This window comes from Sander lucioperca, chromosome 6 (genome assembly GCF_008315115.2).
Source record: "Sander lucioperca isolate FBNREF2018 chromosome 6, SLUC_FBN_1.2, whole genome shotgun sequence".
In the NCBI taxonomy this organism is placed as follows: domain Eukaryota; kingdom Metazoa; phylum Chordata; class Actinopteri; order Perciformes; family Percidae; genus Sander; species Sander lucioperca.
The window spans coordinates 15,835,108-15,858,046 of NC_050178.1; the positions used below are offsets into that span (position 1 = coordinate 15,835,108).

At 44.2% G+C, this 22,939-nt stretch overlaps 2 protein-coding genes across 2 annotated transcripts; both read right to left on the reverse strand.

The window, feature by feature from the left end:
• Window positions 1-5,378: 5,378 nt before the first annotated feature.
• LOC116034557 (P2Y purinoceptor 1-like) lies at window positions 5,379-8,747 on the reverse strand. Its single transcript, XM_031277260.2, has one exon. It carries the CDS (start codon window positions 7,605-7,607, stop codon window positions 6,585-6,587), a length of 1,023 nt encoding a protein of 340 aa, XP_031133120.1. The 5' UTR covers window positions 7,608-8,747; the 3' UTR covers window positions 5,379-6,584.
• A 106-nt stretch (window positions 8,748-8,853) lies between these two features.
• LOC116034558 (CCN family member 5-like) lies at window positions 8,854-22,070 on the reverse strand. The gene is made up of 5 exons (XM_031277263.2): window positions 21,519-22,070; window positions 17,764-17,980; window positions 11,377-11,625; window positions 10,596-10,828; window positions 8,854-9,666 (listed from the first exon to the last, which is right to left on the reverse strand). The coding sequence occupies exons 1-5, from the start codon at window positions 21,672-21,674 to the stop codon at window positions 9,379-9,381; spliced, it is 1,143 nt and encodes a 380-aa protein (XP_031133123.1). The 5' UTR covers window positions 21,675-22,070; the 3' UTR covers window positions 8,854-9,378.
• Window positions 22,071-22,939: the final 869 nt, after the last annotated feature.

Genomic DNA, 22,939 nt, shown 5'->3' on the forward strand with positions numbered 1-22,939 from the left:
ACTGTTGAACAAGACCAGAATATTCAGTGTTTCTGATTCAGAATGAGGGAGTTAGAACTGTTTAAATGCATACCTGAGACCTCTACAGTTTGAAACTACAGGAAAATTATTTCACCACCATGAACGAAAAATGACGCACCATACTGTTGAGATTTTGCACAAGTTCCTGTATTTTTTGCCATCATTACATCACATCACATTTACACAATAGTTTGGTGGGAAAAAAGGTTGTGCAAAGAAATTAATAAGTGAAATATTATCGTTCTGCCTTCAGTCCCACCAGAAACCACTTGTGGCTTGTGTACACTTCAATGGGCCAGGGGAATGTTGGCCTTGGAAAGTATATCCTCATTGTGTTATATGTTCGTGTTTATAGCATGATCGTGGTCTGATTTTCAAGCCAGAGCCAGAGTCATTATTCCTAACAAGAAAGGCTAGAGCAGAGCAGGTCAAAGATCTAAGAAGTCATTAAGTGAAATCCTCCCAGGGCACAGATTTCAACCAGCTCCATCCTGTTGGCCTTGACTTCCAGTTGCATTGTGCTGCATCATTAGAATGGAGGACAGGATGCTTAACTCATGATGCAGTTCCAAAGAATCCTAACAACAGATGACGTCCGACCTTTTCCAGTAATTATACAGGAGTAGTTCTCAGGTACTTCATCTAAACCATACATTTAGTCACAGAGGGATAAGGTGGATGAGCTCTTGCGCAACAGTTGCACCTTTTCCTGAAATGATGTGTATGAAAAGTAGCTGATTTCTTTGTTCATAATAACCTTGAAAAGGAATGATAATACACAGTGTAATTTTGCTATATGAATCTGTTACCAATTAAATATTGTACTTACCGGTTCCTACTGGTACTTAAATGTAGGTACAGTGGGGCTTTGGGAAAATCTCTGGAAACTCAGATGGAGGGGTTAATGAAGAACATATAACTGATTGATTCATCCTGAAGGTAAGCTTCCGGTAGATACTTATTAAGACATTTTGTTAAATAAGTTTGTTTGTATTTGTGAAATAACCTTATTTCATGTTAAAGCAATAAATTGCTTTATTATTTCAATTTCCAATCTCCTGTTTTTCTTTTTTAATGTTGTGCTCCCACACTCCTAGACCGAGGCGTAACAGACCTGCTAACTGGGATTTTATTGGTACCTGATTCATAAAATTAATTTACACTGTAAATCACAAAAATGCCAAAGTGTTAAAGAACAACAACAACAAAATCTGACTATTGCTATTGCAACTAAAATAACATGATACAAGGAGCAAGACTCACGATCATCACACATTAAGTATTACAGAGGTACAAAGATTGCTCATGAAGACAGGCACGGACAGGCTTCAGTTTCCTGAAATTCTCTCAGTAGGTTGTGAAATTAGCACAGGGCAGAGAAATATCTCCTGCACAGCTGAGCAACCACAGAATTTACCATTCTCCTCTGCAGAGCAGATTCTGCATCTTCAATCAAGATGTGCTCATTTGGAAAATCAAACATCTGGTCATATTTTGATAGCAGGTTAGCAAACCTGCAAAACAATGTTAAATAATTCATGCAGTTGCATTTTACAGGCTCCAAATGGTCGAACATTTTTTGAGACAGTGGTAGTATTCTATTACAACTACTCGCACATGTGGGACATGCACATTTTATGACTTTTATTTTTTATTTCATGTTGAAAAGAAGGATAGAGCGAGTCTGCCTGAGTTGGCCAATGTGTGTGAGAGGGGGAGGGTCTGTAAGTGATTAGTCAACTGCGTGGGTAACGTCATCTACAATCATGTGTCTCGCTATCGGAGCGTCACACTCATCGTCCGCACATGCTGTTGCACAGCCGAAGAACATCAATTTTGTTTGCTAAAGACTGTACATTGGAGAGAAAAATGCTGCGTAGTAATCATAGACAGTATATAAGAATGGACCAACAGATCCCGTTGCTCTGGACGGAGACCAGTGAAGGCCATTAGAAGCACTTTTCCGGTGATGGCTGAACGTTACTGCGCAGCCTCCAACTGAGAGAGACGACGTAAATGTGCCGTGAGCAACATGTCTGAAAGTTGTAAGTCTTCTGGTAGCTGTGCCAAGAGAAATCTCAATCATTCCGAATATTGCAGAGATGGAGAGCGTAGGTATATGTAAGGAGATAACATAGGCACAGGCTAATTATTGCTAACTAAAATGCTAGTTAACATTAGTAATTACACTTAAACAGCTAATGTGAGACGAAACTGCCTGCACGCTTCTCCTGTACTATATGGTAATTCCTCTACTATGCGACAGTAAGTCGCGTGGTTATGACACAATCGTTAGCCTATTTTTACAAAAACGTCTGCTACGGAGCCATAACGTGAGGTACAAGGTAATGGAGCCTTTTATACATTGTCGTGTTTCTTTAGAAATAAACAATGGACAAATAGTCTTTAAACGCTTCAGATGTAAAGTTATTCGCTGTCAAAGTGGCGCCAAAATGAATGGCAGTCAATGGAATGCTAACGGGAGGTGATGGCTTGGTAGCATCAAAATGGCGCCATAGGAGGTTCGCGGTCCGAGGAGAAGCTTACCCCCTTGGTAGTAATAGCCGATAAGGAGTTAGCCTTAGCCTAACGTTAGCCCTCCTCTCTTCCCCTCACTTTGTTTACGATCTTAACCAGCTTGCACGCACTTCTCGTCAGTGGAGCTGTGTTGATAGACCTTGGCAGTGTTGTATTCGGTCTCATCACAAAATATATCGCATTTTCACTCAGTGTTGTCTCGGTCTCAGACCAAAAGGACGGGATTTAATTTCAACACAACAACTGCGGGATATCACTTATTAGGGGTCCAAACTTGAGGGGGCTGGGAACTGCGTTTGCAAGGCAACGCAAACAAAAAAGAGACAGAGAGGAGGGAGGGAGAGCCTGTATGAGGCAGAGACAATAATGCAGTACATTGGCAATAATAATACTTTGTTTACATTTCTGAATGTGCACCATTCAATTAAAATGTGACTGTGAACTAAATTCATATGCATCAATATGCTGTTTTAATTAATTAATTAATTAATTTAATTTCTGTATTTATCCCCAAAGCATTTATCAGTAAAACACTTAAAATAGGGGAAATGTGAGAAATTGCATTCCAGGTTGATTAAAAGTGTGCGCCCCTAAATTTTCTGTCTGTGTCCCTAACATTTTTTTGTTAGGGGCTACAGTGCTCCTAGTAAAAGATGAATCAGATTTCCCCTGATGCTCAGTTGGCAGTCGCAACATCTACGTTTAGAAATCAGTCATCATATGTTATTATCAGCATTCAGAAAAAGGCAGGCTTTCTTGTTGTTGCAGTGAGCCAGATATTAACCCCCCTGTTACATTATTCTCTGTAAGACCACAGGGCAAAGATATACAATATGTAATAAACAGTTATGCAGTGTTTTGTCACTATGTTTGCAAAGTCAAACGGGTCACAGAATGCATCTGTATAATCCTGGTATTTGACTGGATTTGTGTGTTTGACTGTGGGTTGGACAGCTTTTACTATTCAAAACAGCGGTGGAAAAGTTACTCACATTTACTCCACACCGTAGTTATGGAGAATTTTGAGGTACTTGTACTTTACTTGAGGACTTCAATTTTTTTTATACTTTTTTTTATTTACTTACTTCTTTTGATACGGTTGGGAGGCAGCTCCGGAGCAGACCGGAGCCCTTCGGTTGGCGGCTGTGGCGGCTCGGTTTTAGCGAGACACGGGCGCAAGTGCCTGGAGTGTGATATGGTCTGTTCCCCGATGGATCGGCGCTGGGGTTTGCGCGGGCTGGGGTCGGGTTGCTGTAGTCGCTGGCTGGGGGCTGCTGTCCGCTCCCATCCCGACTGAAGTCTATGAGCGCCAGGGACTGAGTCAAACGGACCAAGGTGACCTAGCTGGCTAACTTAGCATTAGATTCGACAACACATACAGCTGATGTTACGTGGCGAATTTAAACATGGGTTAGCTTAGCACGGTTAACCGTAGTCAAAACAATCATACTAAAAATAATGTATTGATGAGCGTATTGAACGTTGTTGTAACTTTATAACATTAACGTACGGTTGAGCCGCAAAGCATTAGCACGAGCCACCTAACATAGCACACTCTAGTAAGCTGGAACGATATTAAAATGTCATATCAATAAATTAGGTCTCTGCTGTATTACTGTGTTGCAAAGTGGATGTAATCAATAAATAAAGTATGCTGTGTGGCAGAAAATGCTGTATTACTGTTACTGAGTACATTTCTTTGACATTGTATGATTTACAATTATCCTCAGGATCATCTGGTATTTCTGGGCGTTTCCCGTGTTTTGATGGAAGTTAGAGCAACTAAGTTAGAGGGGTTAAAGGTTATATTTACAATATTTACTGTAGAAGAGCTAGATTTGTTTCCCCTTTAAACAATATGAAAGACAACTCCTTCCCCAAAAGAGGTAAACAAAATAGCTGTTCAGGGGGCTCCAAACATGTCAGAAAACCAAGAACTGTATCTACTTGTGCCCCATCAGGGGGTTGAAGAACACAACAGAGTGTGAAAAATAAAGATGTGATTTCTTGTGATTTCATGTCTTTTATGTAGCTTTAAACTTGGGAGCTGCTGGCTTTGACAAGGTCTCATTCTCTAACAGATTTGTGTTGCGATCTACAGGATTTCTAAAAAAAACATCTTGAAACACGTGTGATGTTTTGAACATGCAGAAAGAAACAATACAGGAGAATAATAATTTTCCTTTAAATAAATAAAGACATTTGCACCATAAATTGTTGCATAAATGTTCACCAGAGTGCAAGAAATGTAGTGTTTGATACTCAAAATGTTATGGCGGACGACCCCCAGACACCCTGTTACAATGTGTCCCCCCCAATACGCTCTTGCCATAGACAGCCTGGATGAAACACTGATGGAAACATTTGGGATAATGAAGTACATAACTAAACAAAATATATTAGTAGTAGTATTGTCATTTTTAGACATTTCAATGCAGAAATATTTCATATTGTATTTTTAAGCTTTAGGAAACACAGTGACAGACATATTTCACTGTTTTCGGATGTGTAATAAATAAAATGATTACCGATTAACAAAAAAGTCAGAACATTAGGCGATAATGAAAATGATCATTAGTAACACACACACACACACACACACACACACACACACACACACACACACACACACACACACACACACACATACACACATACACAGGATGTGCGCTGGGCTTTGAAGCAAATTGAACATAGCGGACAAACAGTGGAATTGCAACACTTGGCCTTTCACGTGATGCCCTCTGGCCCAAAAAGACTTTTTCCCATGGACTTACTTATAGAAAAAAACGTCTGTAAATCAGTGGATACATTTTTTCGAGCTTCACAACCCCTGCAAAATAACTCATTTCACTGTCAGAATTTGATACATTCGGTCAGATAACATTTGTAAAGTCTAGAAGAGCTGCACAATTAAATCATTAAATTCCCATTCAAGTTAGCCAATCGCTAAACCGGAACTAGCTGCTTCGGCCAGCGGAGGTCTCTCTCCACTGGCTGAAAAGACCTTCATACAGCGATGGCTGTGTTAGCCTACCCTCACTGATATAAATGTGGTGGACAAAATAACAGAAGCACCTCTGTATAGGACAAGAGCAGCACAAACTACAGCCTCCAAAATGATCATACTATTAGTTTCACCTTACGTGGTAATTCATCAGTAAAAATGTCCCAATAGTAATATAGCATATAATAATATATCACAGGTGACATTCTGCATAATAATTACTTTACTTCATGATATTTTAGTACACTTTGTTGATAATACTTCTATACTTTTATTTAAGTACACATTTAAACATACAGGACTTTTTATGGCAAAGTATTTGAGGTTTTGAGTATTTCTTCCACTTTGAGACTGGAGATCCCAGCACTTACATCACTGTTACAGTTCTTTGTTGAACTCATGTCAATTTCCACTAAACAAATGTGTGAAATTAAGAGCTCTGGAATGGCCACTCTGACAGTTAAACATGCCTCTGTTCAAAAGCCTTTTGAATCTGAGTTAAACATGGACAACACAAACCATGCTTCAGCAGTAACAGTGCATAGTGCTATAGGCTATGGCCTGGCAGTGCTCAGGCACAATACATGTGTTTTAAAACATGGACTTTTCTTGCACTGTACAGTAGGAAAGCAATCACAGGACGGATCCGCTTTTTTAAGCACACAATCACAGTAATACACAGTGCAAAAACACGAACAGCACCTTGGTACAATTCTGATGCAATAAATCAGAGCACTATATGAGATGCTAACATGAGCTTCAGCTGGAAATAACAAGTTCTGTCTTTTGTAATAATGTTCAGCAGAAACAGAGAAAATCCTCCAGCAGGACATTTGATATTCTCTCTGCGCAGACACCTTGGTGACCTGATGACGTATGGCACTGCTAGATAATTGGCTTATTATCTTGCAAATCATCCGTCATTATTGTAGGCTACTTTGTTCCAGGAAATGTGGAAGTTCTGGCGGTGCATGATACGCAGGGACGGAAGTGTACCTCGGGTGAAACGATTGTGCGTCTATCCATTCATCAGGTCGGAGTTACCGCGAGTCTCTAACGGTGAATCCGTCGGTCTGCGGTAAAGGACTGCGCCTGTCAGGCCGGCCAGAGACAGCCGGGCCCGTCTGCTGAGGTGCTGAAGCTTCATAAGGAAATCATCATTCCCAACGATAAAAATCAGAGGGTTTATTGCGCTGTTTAGACAAGCCAGGAATCGGCCGACCTGATGCGCAATGTAGATGTCGTCGAAAACAGAGTGGCAAATCCCACTCTGTTTCAAAATCCTGGTTTTCAGGTTAACATTTCGAAAGACGTGGTAGGGGATGAAGCAGACGGAGAACAAAATCACCAGAATCACGACCAGTTTCAAACACCGCTGCTTCAGCAGAGGGTTGACGTTGGCTTTTCTGGCAAGAACCACAACTATGTGTCCATAACAGAGCAAAATGATAAGCAACGGTATGGCAAACCCTGTGACGGACCAGCCGATGCTGTACGGCAGGTATCCTCGGATCAACTCGTTCGAGGTGGTGTCGTAGCACGAGTTTGGGGATTTGAGATCATTCTTGTCGAAGAACATATCAGGGAGGATCTGGATAATGACGAGAAGCCAGACCAGGGCGCTAATGGCCAGCGAGTGGCAGCTGGTGATTTTCCCCATCACCCTCATGGGGTGCACAATGCCCAGGTACCTGTAGATGCTGATGCAGGTGAGGAAGCCGATGCTGCCGTACAGGTTGAGGTTGAAGCAGAAGCGGGTCACTTTGCAGAAAGGCTGGCCGAACTGCCAGAGGCTGTTTTTTGCGTAATAGTGCACGAGAAACGGCAGGGTGAACAGGTACAGGAGGTCCGCAACCCCCAGGTTGAACATGAAGATGTTAATGCTTCCGATTTTGTTCCAGCTGGTGCACACGCTCCTGAGCCCCCAGATGTTGGACACCGTCCCGACGACGAATACAGTGATGAACCCCGCCGGCAGGAAGGCGTGCGTAAAGTTCAGGTTGATGCTCTCGCATGCTTCGTACGTGATATTTCCAGACATGTCTTGAGATCCCGCTGGTTTTAAACCTCTCTTTCATTCAATGTGACCGTTTAACTAAAATAAAAACCGCATGTAGCCGGCTCGCTCAGACCAAACATGGGAACTGGGAACTACGTGTGTGAGTCGTGCAAAGCAAAACTGAAGTGAATTCGAAAGCAAGAAGCCCGCCCACTTCCAAGGCTAGAGGATGATGTGATACACACGAAGAGCCATGCAGACGACATGGAAAACAACAAGAACAAGTCAACATCACAGACCTTTACAAGAACAAATCAAAGGATTTATTCCAGTGAAATAATTTACATCATGCCTACTGTCATAACAGCTAACTGTTGAAGGCTACAAATCACAACGACAAGAAACAATGGCAAAAATATTAAAATGTTCACGGATTTTTTACTAGTCCTGCAGGTTGAAGCATTTATAACTTTTCACAACAAAGTCGATTGTGTACCAACATTGAAATCAAATAGGCCCAACCAAATTCCATTCTACTAAGATATTCATTTATAAAACCAAGAATCAAGTCAGTTTTATGAAACATTTATTCATCACTTTAGCAATGTGTTCTTGATTAAACAAACAGCAATTCTTTTATTTACCACATCTTTTTATGTAAATCAAATCTGGTCTTATTTGAAAGAAATTGAAAATACACCCTAACATTTGCAAATGAATACTACTGTAGTACATAAACAGATTTGAAAAAGTGTACTAACATATGTGAATTTGTATGATTTAAAATATGCATATTGTGAGTAATAGGTGGGCCCAGTTTTATATAACTCCATTATCAAACTCCCAAATCAGTGTGCAGCTATCTGTACATTTTGTCCAACCTTTGGCTAACTCAAATGTGCAGATGTTGGCTCTGTGATAACTCTGACTGTGGTGAAGGGGCTGAGGAAACAAATCAGAGCATGTTTGTGTGTGTACATACTTGTAGATGAGGAGACATTAAAGCTAATGTTATGGCCAGAAATATGTACCACTATAAATGGAATCTGAATTGTTTATTGCATTGAAAAACTGAATCTGAATAGCATAATTTGAAATCGAATTTAGTTTGGAACTGAATTCTAATAAACTTGAAACTAGCTGTAATATTATGAAATTATATTCAGTTACTCTGAAACTGTAGGCTATGGGGGGGGGGGCAAATTATTATTTCATAATTTTTTGATTTTCTTTTTCAAAAATGAAAATGTCTGAAAATATACTGTACATTAACATGAATCCAACATATTATCAGCAAAGATAAATCAGGCTATAGTAAAAGCCTATAGGTAAGGTAGCCACTAAGGTAGCCATCCACAGATACAGTTAAGCTTAAGGATTCACTGTATGTCTGACTAAACTCAAACTGCAGGCTTAAAAATGAACACGTGGGTGCTATTAGCACTGAGGCAGGAATGTGTTCCTCAGACTATGACTGGCACTTAAGCGTGCCCCTAGTGCAAGGGTGGATTCAAATGGTAAGATGTGGTGATATGAGAATTTGTAGGAGCATAGAAAGTAAACAAATGTGGCAATGTGAATGACGTTAACTTTAGCTTGTTTTAACTCTGGATACAGATTACTGCATACATCTTAGTACATACTTTTGAATGTGAGTGCCCATTTTGCTGGATACTCTATTCTCAACAGCTATTGGCCAATGTCAAGTATCCCATCCTGATTGTAATATTTCCATAATTTTTAAACACTGGCTCAACTATCATGTGTGTACGTTTGGTCACTTTCCTCACAGATGGGACCTGCCCATGCATGCTCACAGCCATGGCAGGACACTCCGGGCAGCTGTGGCTGGGGACAGGCGGCAGTTAGAGATGCTGCAGGAGCAGGACTCAATCATCATCACCTGCTGCTGGCTTAGACCGCCCTGGGGGCAACGGAAAAGCATCCGCATTGTCCTGGTGTGTGAGGGGCTGCAGCAGCGTCCCTCCAGACAGGTCAAGGCGCAGAACCTGGGACGGTAGGCTCGGGTGCTCCAGCAGCCCTGTTGTTCCAGCTGAATGGACACAGGTGAACTGTAGCTGCTCTCGCACACCCCTGAACCCTGAAATACACAGGGACAGGCAAAACTGTAGTAAGTACGGAGTTACTCTAGTTACACGTCCAGTGAATGTGTAGTCATTTGTAGGTTGGTGCATGTTTTAATATCTCGCATAAACGCATTCCTGCCCTGGCTCTGTTGTGCCAGTTCCGACTCCATTGTGACTGATCACGCAAATAGCAAATTTTTTTCGTTTTCATATTGGGGGAAATGCATGGAGTTGCCTTAATTTATTTAGAGAGTGAATAAACTTGTGAGAGAAGTATCGCCATGTAATCCATTGATTTCAACAATGTAACAATGTAACTGTATTCTAAATACCAACTATTTCAATTGTAACTGTAACGGAATACAGTTACTCATAATTTGTATTCTGAATACGTAACGCCGGTATATGTATTCCGTTACTCCCCAACACTAGTGGCCGTAGTAGTTATGATGGGAACAAAGCAGGAAGTAGGTGACGAAGTATAAGAGCACCAAACTCCACATAAGGAGACACTCACTGAAAATAAAAATAAACAGAAAATTTGAGAATATAACTTTACAAAACAAACAGAATTACTTCACATTCTATGTCACGTGCGCAATTACGTCATGTTGTTTTGCAACCGTTACATTTAGATATGAGGATGGAAAACGCTTCTGTATCGCATTTACTGCCATCGCTAGGGGCACTAATTTATCAAAAGCTCCTGAGGGTAGGAATAAACGACCTATGTGGTCGGTTGGAGGACTTGTTGATTATAGCAGATAGTTATTGATTCTTTTAGATACAGTACTTTACCGTATTTTCAGTACATCACCAAAAGCATTTGTAAATGATATACAGTACATGTTCTTGGATGGAAATTTACTTGTATTTACATGTATGTATTTGATCACTGGAACGGTGACTGGAACTGAATAATGTGTATGAATTATGCACTGACCGGCTGCAGTCTTGGGAGCCCCAGCTGCAGAGTCTGGCACGGTCTGATCTGGCACAGTCTGGTCTCTGTCTGCAGGCGACAAGCCCAGTTCCTGTTTGTGGTGCGGGTGGAGACACCTGGGCCACAGCTGTGGGAGCAGGGGCTCCAGTCTGAGGTCCACACAATACAGTTGGAGATCGAGCCAAGCGACGGGCCAGACAGCCCACCCCCGTAGTCCTGACGCGTATGCTCTACTGGAAAGATACACCGAAGGGGAATATATTTGCTGTGTGCAACAAGCTGAAAGTTGTTTGAAGTGGACAGCTTTGATGAGAGCTCATGAGCCAGAATATTTTGCACATATGTAGTCTGAAATGTTGTAAACTGTTGCTCGAGCGAGGTCAGTTTGCTAAAAATAGTGCTTGCAGGTGTTTCACACAGATGATTGATCTTCCTGACACCTCTTTGGTATTGAAATCTGTTTATTTCTTCACAACCCAACCTGAAACATTCTGATAGTTGACTGTGGGTCCATGTGTCCAAACACCTGCTGACCTGAATTTAAAGCAGATTTGAATGCCTCACAGGAAATAGCTGAAAATCATCCAATCTACTGTTTTTCTCAAGAGCTGGTGGGGACGGGACGCAAACGGCTCTGCAATCTTCAAAGTAGTTATAGGCTATTTGATGCTTTTACTCTTTCATATGAGTGCCAGCCAGACTTATTGCAGTTATGATTCTAATAATCTAACTACTGTTGAAATATGTTTCAAGCTGTCTTTTCGATCACCAAACCCATTACCTGCTGATGGATTTGAAGAAATGCTGTTGTCCAGGCCATCACACACCCACTCTTTGCAGCAGCGCCCTGGGAGTCGCACCAGCTGAGGGCTGGGGCACTTCTCAGTGGGCCTCTGCAGATCATCACTGCACATGGGCACGCAGGTCACCCCTCCCCCCAGGCAGTGGCAGAGCTGGGCACAGGAATGTTGAAATACCTGCCCCTCCTCCAGCCTCCGGCCGTTTATCTCACAGCCCAGCTCATTCCGACCTGAGGGCAGCAAAGGGAGGGGGGAAAGGAGGGAATGTTATGCGGGGGAAAGTGCCAAGCTACATCACTTGTAGAATGCATTGAGCTATGTGAAACATGTGCAGACAAATAACGTGCAGGAAGGATGTGAAGGATGTTGTTATCAAGTTATTACTGTTAGAACATTAGCAGAATGTCTTGGGCATATGCAGCAGTATAGTCAGGAATGGAGTCATTGGTCTGTTTTATCAAATAACTGAAAACAGGAAAAAAAGGTCACCTGCTTAAAAATGCTGCCACTGAACAGGATGCAGCAGAACTGATTACATAATGTACTAAAGGATATGCGTCTTATTCTTATCATGATGAATGACATATTATTAGTCACAGTAGGAGTGGCAGCAGTTGCCGTAAATAAACTATATTTTGAAATAATAAAGTTTGAAAAAAAAATAAGCCTATACATGCAGCGGCACATATCATGATTGTAGGCGTGCATGGTAGTGAGAGAGGATGTATCAGGATCGGTAATAACGAGGACACCGCGTTACACCCAGCACTCAATGCAGGCTGGGTGAGGAAGCAGGAAAACACACATGCAGGGCGCATAATCCGTGATTGTAGGTGTGCATGATAGTGACAAAATATATATACATGTATATAATATATAGGCCTAGGTATATATATATATATATATATATATATATATATATATATATATATATATATATATATATACGTGCACATATATGTGGGACACCGCTCTCCTCCTGGCACCCAGCAGCAGACAGAACACACATACGACGGGGCATCATCCGTCGTTGAGAGAGGATAGAACCGAGTGTGTTATAGGCCTGGGTGATAGCCTCGCACAGCCAGTGAGACAGATGCTGTTTTGACAGGTTCCTTGGGAGTGTTCCCTATAGTGTACAAACAGCTGCTGTGCCCGCCGTGTGTAAAACGTACTGTGATAATGCACACACCAGGCACAATTGGTGGAAAACCTCCTCCGCGTCGTTGTTATGAGGCGGGGGGGAAAAAACCCTGGAGGGAAAAAAACCCTCAACCAAAAGGAATTTGTTAAAATTTTCGGTGTGAAAGAGGGATTAGGCTGTAGGGTGGCTGCGCTCTCGTCCCCTCTAATGGAGAGACAGGACGGCGAAACTGACAGTGCACATAAGTCGCTTACCCTCCTGGCTGACGTCAAGGCAAGGAGAAGCGCCGTTTTTAGAGACAGCAACCTGAGAGAGGCATGTGCCAAGGGCTCGGAAGGAGGCTTCCCCAGAGCTCGAAGCACCAGGGCCAGAACCCATTGGGGAGTGAGAGAGCGCACGGCGGGTTCCTGTCGTCTGACCCTTTTCAAAAAAACGCTTTACTAGGGGGTGCGCAAAAACCATCCTCTCTCCATAGCCTTCGTGGCAGGATGAAATGGCTGCTGCGTATGCTTTGACTGTGGACGGAGCCAAGTCGTTATCCACCAATGTTTGGAGATAAGTCAACACGAGAGGCAGGGGACACGATATGGGGTCTGTTTCCCTCTCCGTGCACCAGCGCTGGAAAGCGGACCAACGCTGTTGTGGAGGGGGCTCTCGCGCTCTGAATAGTGCGCACCACGGCAGGAGGCAAGCCTAACCTCTGCAGGCGTTCCCGCTCAGCAGCCAGCCCCACAGTCTGGGGGTCACCGGGGGGTGAGATATCGCGCCGTCCAGCTGTGACAGGGCGTCCTCGCGCCACGGCAATTGCCAGGGGGGACCCACCAGCAGCTGAACCAGCGTCGGGAACCAGGATGCGCTCGTGCGCTCCGGTGCCACCAAGATGACCGACAGATTCTCCTCCTGGATGCGTTCCAGGAGACGAGGAATCAGAGGGACAGAGGGAAAAACGTATAGGAGGGTTCTGGGCCAGGGGTGGTGGGAGAAAGCGTCCACGCCGAGGGGTGGATTGTCCCGTGTGCTCAAGGAAAAACCACAGAGCGCACTGTGTGTTTTCTCGTGAGGCGAACAGATCCACCTTCGCTTCCCGAACCTGCTCCACAGCTTCTGAACGATAGTGGGATTCAATTTCCACTCGTTGTGAGAGGGCCCTCCCCTCAACGTTAGGTCTGCCGCCCGGTTTAGCATCCCGGGGACGTAAACAGCCTTGAGGGACAGCAGATGACTGTGTGCCCACAGCAGAAGGCTCCTGGCTATTTCTAATAGCCGGGCCGAGCGTACGCCGCCTTCGTGATTTATGAACATTGTCTCTCTGTAGCCTATGACAACATGCCTCCCCGCTACCACTGGGGCGAAGTGCTTTAAAACCTTCAGCACCGTGGACAGCTCCAGGCAGTTTATGTGCCAGTAAGAGACGCATCCGTGCACGCCTTCACGTATGACGTCACCTTGCCCAGGGGAACCCCAGCTGACACGGTCCGGGGGTTCCCCCAATATGGTCTGACTGTAGAGAAGGAGGGATGGTCAGCATTCGCCCTTTTAGTCGTGGCGTATGGGGTCGACGCGCTGGCGGACGAACCACCTCTGGATTTTTCTCATGTGGAGAAGCCCCAGGGGGACCACCATGTAGCCCGCGGGCATCATGCTCAGAAGGCGCATTACGGACAGCGCTGACACCTTAGCGCGTGGTGGTGCGCAACAGGAGAGAGATCAGCGCGTCTCACGCTGACAGCCTGGCTCTCATGACAATCGAGTTTATGTCCACGCCCAGATAAACTATCGATTGTGTGGGAACCAGTGGGCTTTTCTGCCAGTTTATGGCGAAGCCCAGCGTCTGCAGGTGCCGCAGAACTGCCACAGTGTGCAGCGCCGACTTATCCCGAGAGGGAGCCAGGATGAGCAAATTTTATCGTCATCGATAAAACAGGACTCTTTTTTTTGCAACAGCTGAAGTGCCGTCTCCATGCACTTGGAAAATGTGCGGGGGGCCAGTGAGTAACCGAACGGTAGTCAGTTGTAGTGAAAATGAACCCCTTGGAAACGAAGCGCAGGAATCTGGGAATGATTTGGATGTGAAAGTATGCGTCTTTCAGATCCACAGATGTAAACCATTCTTGGTGGCGCACACATTCCAACACATGTCTAATGGTCAGCATGTGGAATGGACGCTCCATGACAGTAGCTCCCCTAGCTCTGTCATCATGGCATCTGGCTCTGCCTGGGATGACACGGTTGTCTCCAATACGCCCGCGAAGCGAGGCGGGGGGGAGGCGAGCTGAAGTGTATAGCTCCGTGTTATCAGCTTTGACATCCATGAGTCCATGTGTGTCAGCCTGATCCATGCTGCGCTGTGCTCTGAGAGCGGGCGCGCACATGTCTGTTTGTTTACGGACATGGTCAGCAAGGAGCGCAGAGCCCATTCTGCCGCTGGGCGAGACGTGAGATTGTGACGCCCAGCCCATGGAGGGCTCTGTCGAAAGGGCCGGTCACCGCCGTGAGAGGCGGGAGCGGTCACCGGGTCATTGTCTTCCTTGTCCCGCTGGCATGGCCGGGGGGAGAGGGATGACTGAGCGGCACCGTTCATAGTGAATGAACGTTCGCTCCCGCTGTCTGCATAGTGAGAGAGCGGTGGAGCTCCGCGTGCGGCGGTGGGCTGGTGTGCGCTTGTGTGGGGAACGACTGTCATGTTGTCAGCGCACTGTTCAATGGGAACAGGGGCTGCTTGGCTGAGGGGAAACTGCTCTTTAGATGGGTGGGAGTGGCCCTTAAAGGGCCGTTGTGTTTCCAGCTCTCAACTGTATGTGGACAGACGTTTCCTGCGCCCCGACGCCGCTGTTTGTTGGGTGGCTCGGGGGTGGGTGGGGGCCGCCTTCATGCTCCTCCGGCTCCGAGAGGCCTGCCGGTCATGTGGAGCCGGCAGTCACTGCGGAGGGGGGCCGGGCGGAGGAGCGGAGCTCGAAGCCTGGGAAAACGCAGCCGCAGCAGAGGCTGTGGCGCGCTTCCTTTCATGGCGGTTGTCATGGCGACGACGCTGCTGTGGAGGAGCCGCCTTCCAAGAGCCGAGCATTCGAAATCGTTCCGCTTGGTGCAAATGGGACGTGGCTGTCTGTAGGCGGGGCCCGAATAGTCAATTAGGAGCTATGGGGCCGTACAGAAGTTTGCATCTGATGTCAGTGGGTAGCTGTGTCATGTGGAGCCAGATGTTTCGCTGGCTCCACTGTCTGCCACTGTCTGCCACGCCATGACTCTGGACAACGCCACCGTGGACGCCGTGGTCAGGGTGAGGATCGCGGTCATAGCTTTGCCAATCTCCGTGGCTAGCTCCGGAGGAAGAGCTCCCGGAGTAGGCTAATGGCCATGGCGGAGACGGCGGCGGCTAGCAAAGCTATATTGTTCTGTGCCGCAAGAGACCCTGGGCCGCACACTGGTGTGACCGGTCAGTGACCTGAGCACATACCTGATCCATGGGGCGAAGGAGGCCGAAAAAAGTGGCCTTCGGAAGCAGGATGGACGCCAGGCTCTGCTCCAGAGGGGGGACCGAAGGGAAGCCCGCTTCTGTGTCGCCTTGAAACCGGGTAAACGGGGCGTAGCGAAAGACGGGAGCCTTCAGTTTCCCGGGCTGGGAGAGCGCCTCTTCCACAAACAGCTCCGTGAAGCGCGGCCAGAGTGGGGCCCGTGAGGAGGGCGGCTCCTGAGCGTAAACATCCCCGCTCAAGAGGCCGCGAGCGGGGGCTGGAAGCTCAGCCGGGAGCGCTATGCCTCTCTGGTCTGCCGCCTTTTGATGATCTCCGGCAGATCCAAAAAGAGAGGGTGGAGCCGCCTGAGGCAGAGGGGAAGACCGCCGGAACGGTGCCCTTGGCCATTCCGGAGATGGGGAGAGCCGCAATGGGAGGGCATCGATCCCAGTTTCGAGGTCCAGTTCTCCCAGGGGGGAGGAGGGACAGCCGGTGACGGAGGCGTTATCCAAGAGAATCGAGCCATCGGACTTGTGCTCGTCGATAAAGCCTTTCTCCGGCGGATCCAGGGTGTTGACGGATTGCCGTCTGTCTGCCCAGCTGCTATCCCCTTCCCCGTTAGCCTGACACTCCAGAAAAGCTTCCGCCCGCCGATAAGCTCTTTAGATGGCAGGCGGATGCAGAACTGGAAGGAGGCGTCGGGGGTGAGAGCCTGACACTCCAGAAAGCTTCCGCCCGCCGATAAGCTCTTTAGATGGCAGGCGGATGCAGAACTGGCAAGAGGTGTAAGCGGCGCCAAGGCAGGTCTCACAGCGTGGATGGAGGTCCGGCGGCAGGATGCAGCCAGTCCGGCAGGTGTGGCACCGCTGTCTTCGTACTGCTAGCTTGAAGAAAAAGTGGGAGCAGAGCAACGGGTCCGCTCTGTTTATATACAGTATTTGCGGACGTAGTTGAAGCCCGAGCGGTACGCAAGGGCGGGAAAGAAAATCTTCACGCGAAGGGATAAACCCCAATAGCGTGGCTTAGAGGGCGAAGCCTATACGAAATAGAATCTGTGTTTAACTGTGGTTGGACTGAAATTAGCATGTGCTGTGTTCAATTCACATTCGTTGACACTCATTTAACATTGTATTACCTTATGATTTAGTAGTGCGAGTATAGTGCTAAGTTGGGATTTTATCTCATCTTAGTGCTGCAGCTTGTGTTGACCTCTGGTGCAGTGGGACTTCACCTGTTGATTAATGGTGATATCATTTAAGGTTTGCTGTGGCCCTGGTAGTAGTTTTTTTCTGTTGGGGGGGAGGGGTTATCTTGTGTGTAGTTTTGATTATCCGCCGATAGCATACTTCCAGTGCATCGGCCTGCTGACAGGTGCATCATGTTTTATTATTTTATGACCCTGAGTTCTTATTGTAATAAACCAGTCTGTTATGGCACTTTGACCCACAGTGTTGGCTTGGTTATTGAAGTTCGCCTGTATTTATATCAAGACTTAGTCTTTTATTACATTATTCAAAGATATTCAATTTCCTCTTATGTAAGACTCAGAAAAGCAGAAATTTCTCACATTTTAGAACCTTTGAATGTTTGGAATTTTTGCTTGAAAAATGACTTAAACTATTAATGATTACACGCAAGATGTAGAAACAGTTACTATAGTAGTAATTAGCATAGCAGTAGCATTGCAGTTGCAGTTTTGTCAGTATTAGTAGTAGTACTTGTAGCTCTAATCCAAACTAATCTGTTTTAACTTGTGTGTAATCTGTTCGCACCAACACACCGCCCCGGCCCTCCAGGGAAGCTGGCGCTGTAGTCGCAGTGCAACCCTCGATGGCTGTCACAGGGCAGCTGGTCAGTGCAGGCCTCGCCCTCCTGCCTAGCACATGCCTGGCAGCATCCGCAGCTGTCTAACATCAGAGGAACACCAACAGGGCAACGTGGCATGCTGGGCGGGCACTGACATGTCCCAGTACACTGTTGGCACCACGCCTGCAGTGAGAATTACAAGATACAGCTGCTGTTTATACTGTTGCTCAGTAGCTTGTTGAGCTTCTGCAGCTAATATCTGGCTTTACTGGTAGTACAATAATTGTTTAGTGCTTGAGTGGGTTTGGCACTCACACATGTTATGTAAAGGTAATCCACACACTGAACAATTTTCACTGGAACTGCTTTCTACTGAAGAAACAGCTCCAGTTACTACGGAATTATTTCTGAAAAGACAAAATGCTGTTGACTTTTTCAGCTCACACACAACTCTTTTATATTTTGTGGATTTGGGTGAACTGACCCTTAAATTGATAAATCTTGTCTCTGCATGCTATACTGATGATCTACTGTAGAAGTCAGTGTGAATCATCTGTATTCCTAAAGCAGCTCTACACACAGGTTCATACATGTGACAGAAGGTAGGTTGTTAAAGAGTCATGTTCAAAATAAATTAATATTCACTCATACTGATTCGTGCTTCAACTAATGTTGAATATATACATTAATTGGAATAGAACAAAAAGCTATTTTCATAGAGAATGGAGTTTAGCATTCTGCACATGTTGGTCAGGCTGCAGAACTTCAAGGTGGACTTTTAATTTTAAATTACAATATGTGATTTTGATTTGATTTGATTTATTTAATTGTATCAAGAATGCCTTACATATAAATAAAAAGACATCAAGTACAATTGAGGATAAAATCACAATAAAGTCCAGGACTTATTTCCATTGTGGTCCTCAACACATAACATCAGGACAAGACAATACATTCACAGAGTGTATAATAATCAATGACATAACATAAAAACATTTTTCTTAAATAAATAAAAATAAAAATGGTAACTTGCCCTTTGATCTATTCCGCAACCCTATCTAGTAACCAGGCCTTGATTCTCTTTTTAAAAGAGTTCAGGCTGGAAATGACTTTAATATAACGATCTAACTTGTTCCACTGAACTGCCCCTATATAGGCAAAGGTTCCTTTCCCTAACACTGTCTTAAATTTATAAGGACACAGGTCAGATATGCTGCCACGAGTATAAATATTGTTGTTTTATGGGTCATGGTCAGTCTTAACATAGTAACCCGAGACTCTACAGGGAGCAGGTTGAGCTCAACAAATTGTGACCTACCTATATGCGATCTATGGCCCAAGTTCAGAATTACTCTTATTAATTTATTCTGTGCTGTTTGCAGCCTCCCTTTAAGTCAGTTTGTTAGGCCTTCAAACCAGGAGGTACATGCAAATTCAAAGTGGGTTAAAATTAAGGCGTTTGCTAAAATTATCTTTGTTGACCTTTCTAAAAATGTAGAGTTCCTGACTAAAAACTTTGTGAGCCCCGTGACTTTACTCAAAACCTCGTTGGCCATATTCCTGCTATCCAAGTTGTTTTCTAGGATACAACCCAGGTATTTTACTGACGTTTTTGTACTGACCTCAACATTATTCAAACTGACCCTAAATTCCGAGCATCTACTCAATCTGTATTTTGAACCGAACAAGATAGCCTCTGTCTTACCCAAATGTAGGGACAGCATATTGTCAATCAGCCAGTTGTTTACAGATGAAAGCTCAGAGCTCAGGGTATTCTCTAGTGTTGATTGTTGTTTATGAGACATTAAAAGTGCTGAGTCATCAGCGTACAAAAACTTTTCACATGAACAGGAGTCTGCCATATCATTAATGTATGTTAAAAATAAGGACGGCCCGAAAATGCTTCCTTGTGGAATGCCACATTCAACTACACTAGGGTCCCCTAAGACCACCAATTGTTCCCTCCCTGATAGGTAAGACCTAAACCACCTACAGGTGGAGCTGTCTGCCCCCAAGGCCTCAAGTTTGGCAATTAGTCTGTCATGATTCACCTATCAAATGCTTTTTGAAGATCCAATAACACCATTCCGCAGAGATTTTCACAATCTATTTCCCTGCGTATGGTGTCGGATAAATACAATAGGCATGATTCAGTAGAATGTGACTTCCTGAATCCTGATTGGAATTTAAACATGAGGTTGTTTTTATTCATGTATTCATTGAATTGCTCATTGACCAACTTTTCAAAAACTTTTGAGACTGTGCACAAAATAGAGACTGGTCTGTAGTTACCAGGATCATGGCTGTTTCCCTTTTTAAAAAGGGGAACCACCTTGGCCCTTTTGAGGTCATTTGGGAAAACACCTGATTCAACAGACAGGTTAAAAATATGGGAGATGTAAGGGGCTATTTGGGCAGCGGCATCTCGTAAAAACCGAGGGGATAACCCATCTAACCCAGGGCCCTTAGAGCAGTCTAGCTGTAAGAGCTTTTTTTCCATCTCCCCTATCTCAACCTTCCGTAAAGAAAATGAGTTGGGCAGTGCTCCAAGTTTATTATAGAAGTTTACTAAATAACCCAGAGGAAGGATGAAGATTTGAGACCAGCTTTTCTGCTATAGAAATGAAGTAAGTATTAAAATGATTAGTAACCTCTTTCTTATTGAAATTCAGGACACCCTTAATTTTTAGTCCTGTGTTTCTTGGTTTCTTATCATTTGTCTTGGCGGCCCCCAATTCTTTTAAGGACTTCCACAACTTTTTTGGGTTATCTTTTTTATTTGATATATCATTCTTATAGTGGGTTGATTTTGCGTCTCTAATCAGTTCCTGAGTTTTATTTCTTGCTTGCTTATATAAACTAAAATCATCATGATTTTTAGTTCTATGAAAAGTTTTAAGTGCTTTTTCCCTGGTTTTAATAGCATCATGTATAACTTCGTCAAACCATTCGCTCGAACGTTGTTTAACTCTGATCTGTCTGAGAGGTGTCACCTTGTGTGTGTTATGTGTCAGAGCCCAGCCCCATGTAAAACCATTCGGTGTTACTTCAGCTATCATATTAGCATATCAGATATTTCCAGTATGACAATTTCCTTTGACAACCAGAAAGGTTGAGAACTAAACTATATGTGAAATCACTGACAGTCAAACAATCTGGCTGCGTGATCACTGACGCTGCCTTCTCCTTGCTGATTAGAAGAACTTTTAACCTGTTTAACCATTATAGTAAAAGACAATTTGTCATCAAGCATAACAAATTTGACAAAACATCTTCTGGTCACACATGTCAGAAGCAAAACATCAATTAAAACATAATATATGCCCCTACATACTTTTAAATAACACAAATTAAATACATGCATTATTTATATGTTCAGTACAGAGGCAGCCGTTTTAAGGAAACTAGACTAAAACTGCTGTCGTAAATAGCTATGATATGAGGATTAATGGCAGACCTTTGTTTTGTATTGCTGCCTCCAACACTCGTCATCTATGTCATTATGGAAACAACAGGGACACCCCCATCCAACCATCATCGTGATAAGATGAAAGCAAGCATTCACACACCACAGTTCACCACGTCACCATGCAGAGAACTGAGATTTTGTGACAAAATCTTCAAGTGATTCCATTAATGATGCAACTGACAGGACTACTTTTGTGGTTAACAATTATTTTACAGAAAGGATATAAATATGTTTCATTTTGGCAGGTCATACCTTAGTGATGATACACAACAGCAAAGAGCAAACCAGCTGGGTGTCTCTTCTGTCCATCTTCCTCACCTCTGCTTCTGTGTTCCTCCCTTTGTCCACTCTCCCTCCCTTCTTCTCCTCCTCTGGAGAAGTGTATTTATTAAAGCTGCCAACCTCCATTCATTTATATAGTCTAGGTTCTGATGTCACAGGCATGACTGCAAAGTGAATAGTTACTGGAGAAGAATAAAAACTCACAAGCCTCTCTCATCTCATCGCCACATTTCTGCAGCAACCCTTTTCCACTGTCAGACAGCTATTCCCTGGATGCTCTTTGCCTGCAATATGCTGCTGAAAGGTGCTTAGTTAGCCAACAGTTTTGAGGTGGCCCTTGCCCATTTACACATCCAGCAGATACGAAGCAACATCAGCATTCATTTTGTGTTGTGTTTGTGTCCAGTATTAACTCTCCTTTCAGATATGCTTTGGTTTAATTCCTTAGGAAAATATCTGGTTGTTTAGCTGCTAAATGCTCCACTGTCTAACCTTTTCTGTTGTTTGGTGCTGGGCAGGTATAGTGTACAGTGGGTTTATCAGATTTTTTTATTTATTTTTTTTAATAAAAAAAGAGTGTTTTTTTTTTTTTTTTTCTATTTCCAAATATTTATATTAACAATGGATCAGATGTCGGTCATAGCGACAAACCCACAGAGAATTATCACCACCAAGGCTTCAATAAGCCCTTTTTCTGTTCAGCAGCAAACAGCAGACAGATATAAAGTTAGCCTCTAGCTGGTGAACATAGTGGAGATACTTAGCAGCTAAAGAGACAGATATTTCTAGTGAAGACCAAAACAAAGCTAAAAAGAGAGTGAATATTAGACTTACATTTGTTCGCCAGAAACATGGCTACAATAAATGCTAATGTTGCTCCATGTCTACTGGATGGGTAGCTTCGCTTTGCCAGACCATCCTCCACACGATGCGAAGTTACCCATCCTCCGATGGGTAACTTGACATGTTAGTCATAATAACTTGACATGGTGATAATATAGTGATGCACTGCCAATTTATTTCAGTGTCAGAATTGTATGATCTGGTGTGTCCCCTAACAAGTAATGCCAGTGAGTAATTTTGGACACAGCTAGTGTGTTTACAGCCTTCTCCTTAAAGAAAAAGGCTCAATGCATCTGAGCAAACAATTTCACATTACGCATTTCACATTACACATTTCATTCAGTGTTAATCAACACTATTTATTGCAGATTCAGGTCCATTGTGTGTGTGTGTGTGTGTGTGTGTGTGTGTGTGTGTGTGTGTGTGTGTGTATGTAGGCCAACTACATGTCATGTTTGCAGCTCCAAAGAATACCTACATAGAACTGGCAGAAACAATCATGGGTATTTGTCTCCGCCTAGTGGTTGGTATAGGTTTGAAATTCACTG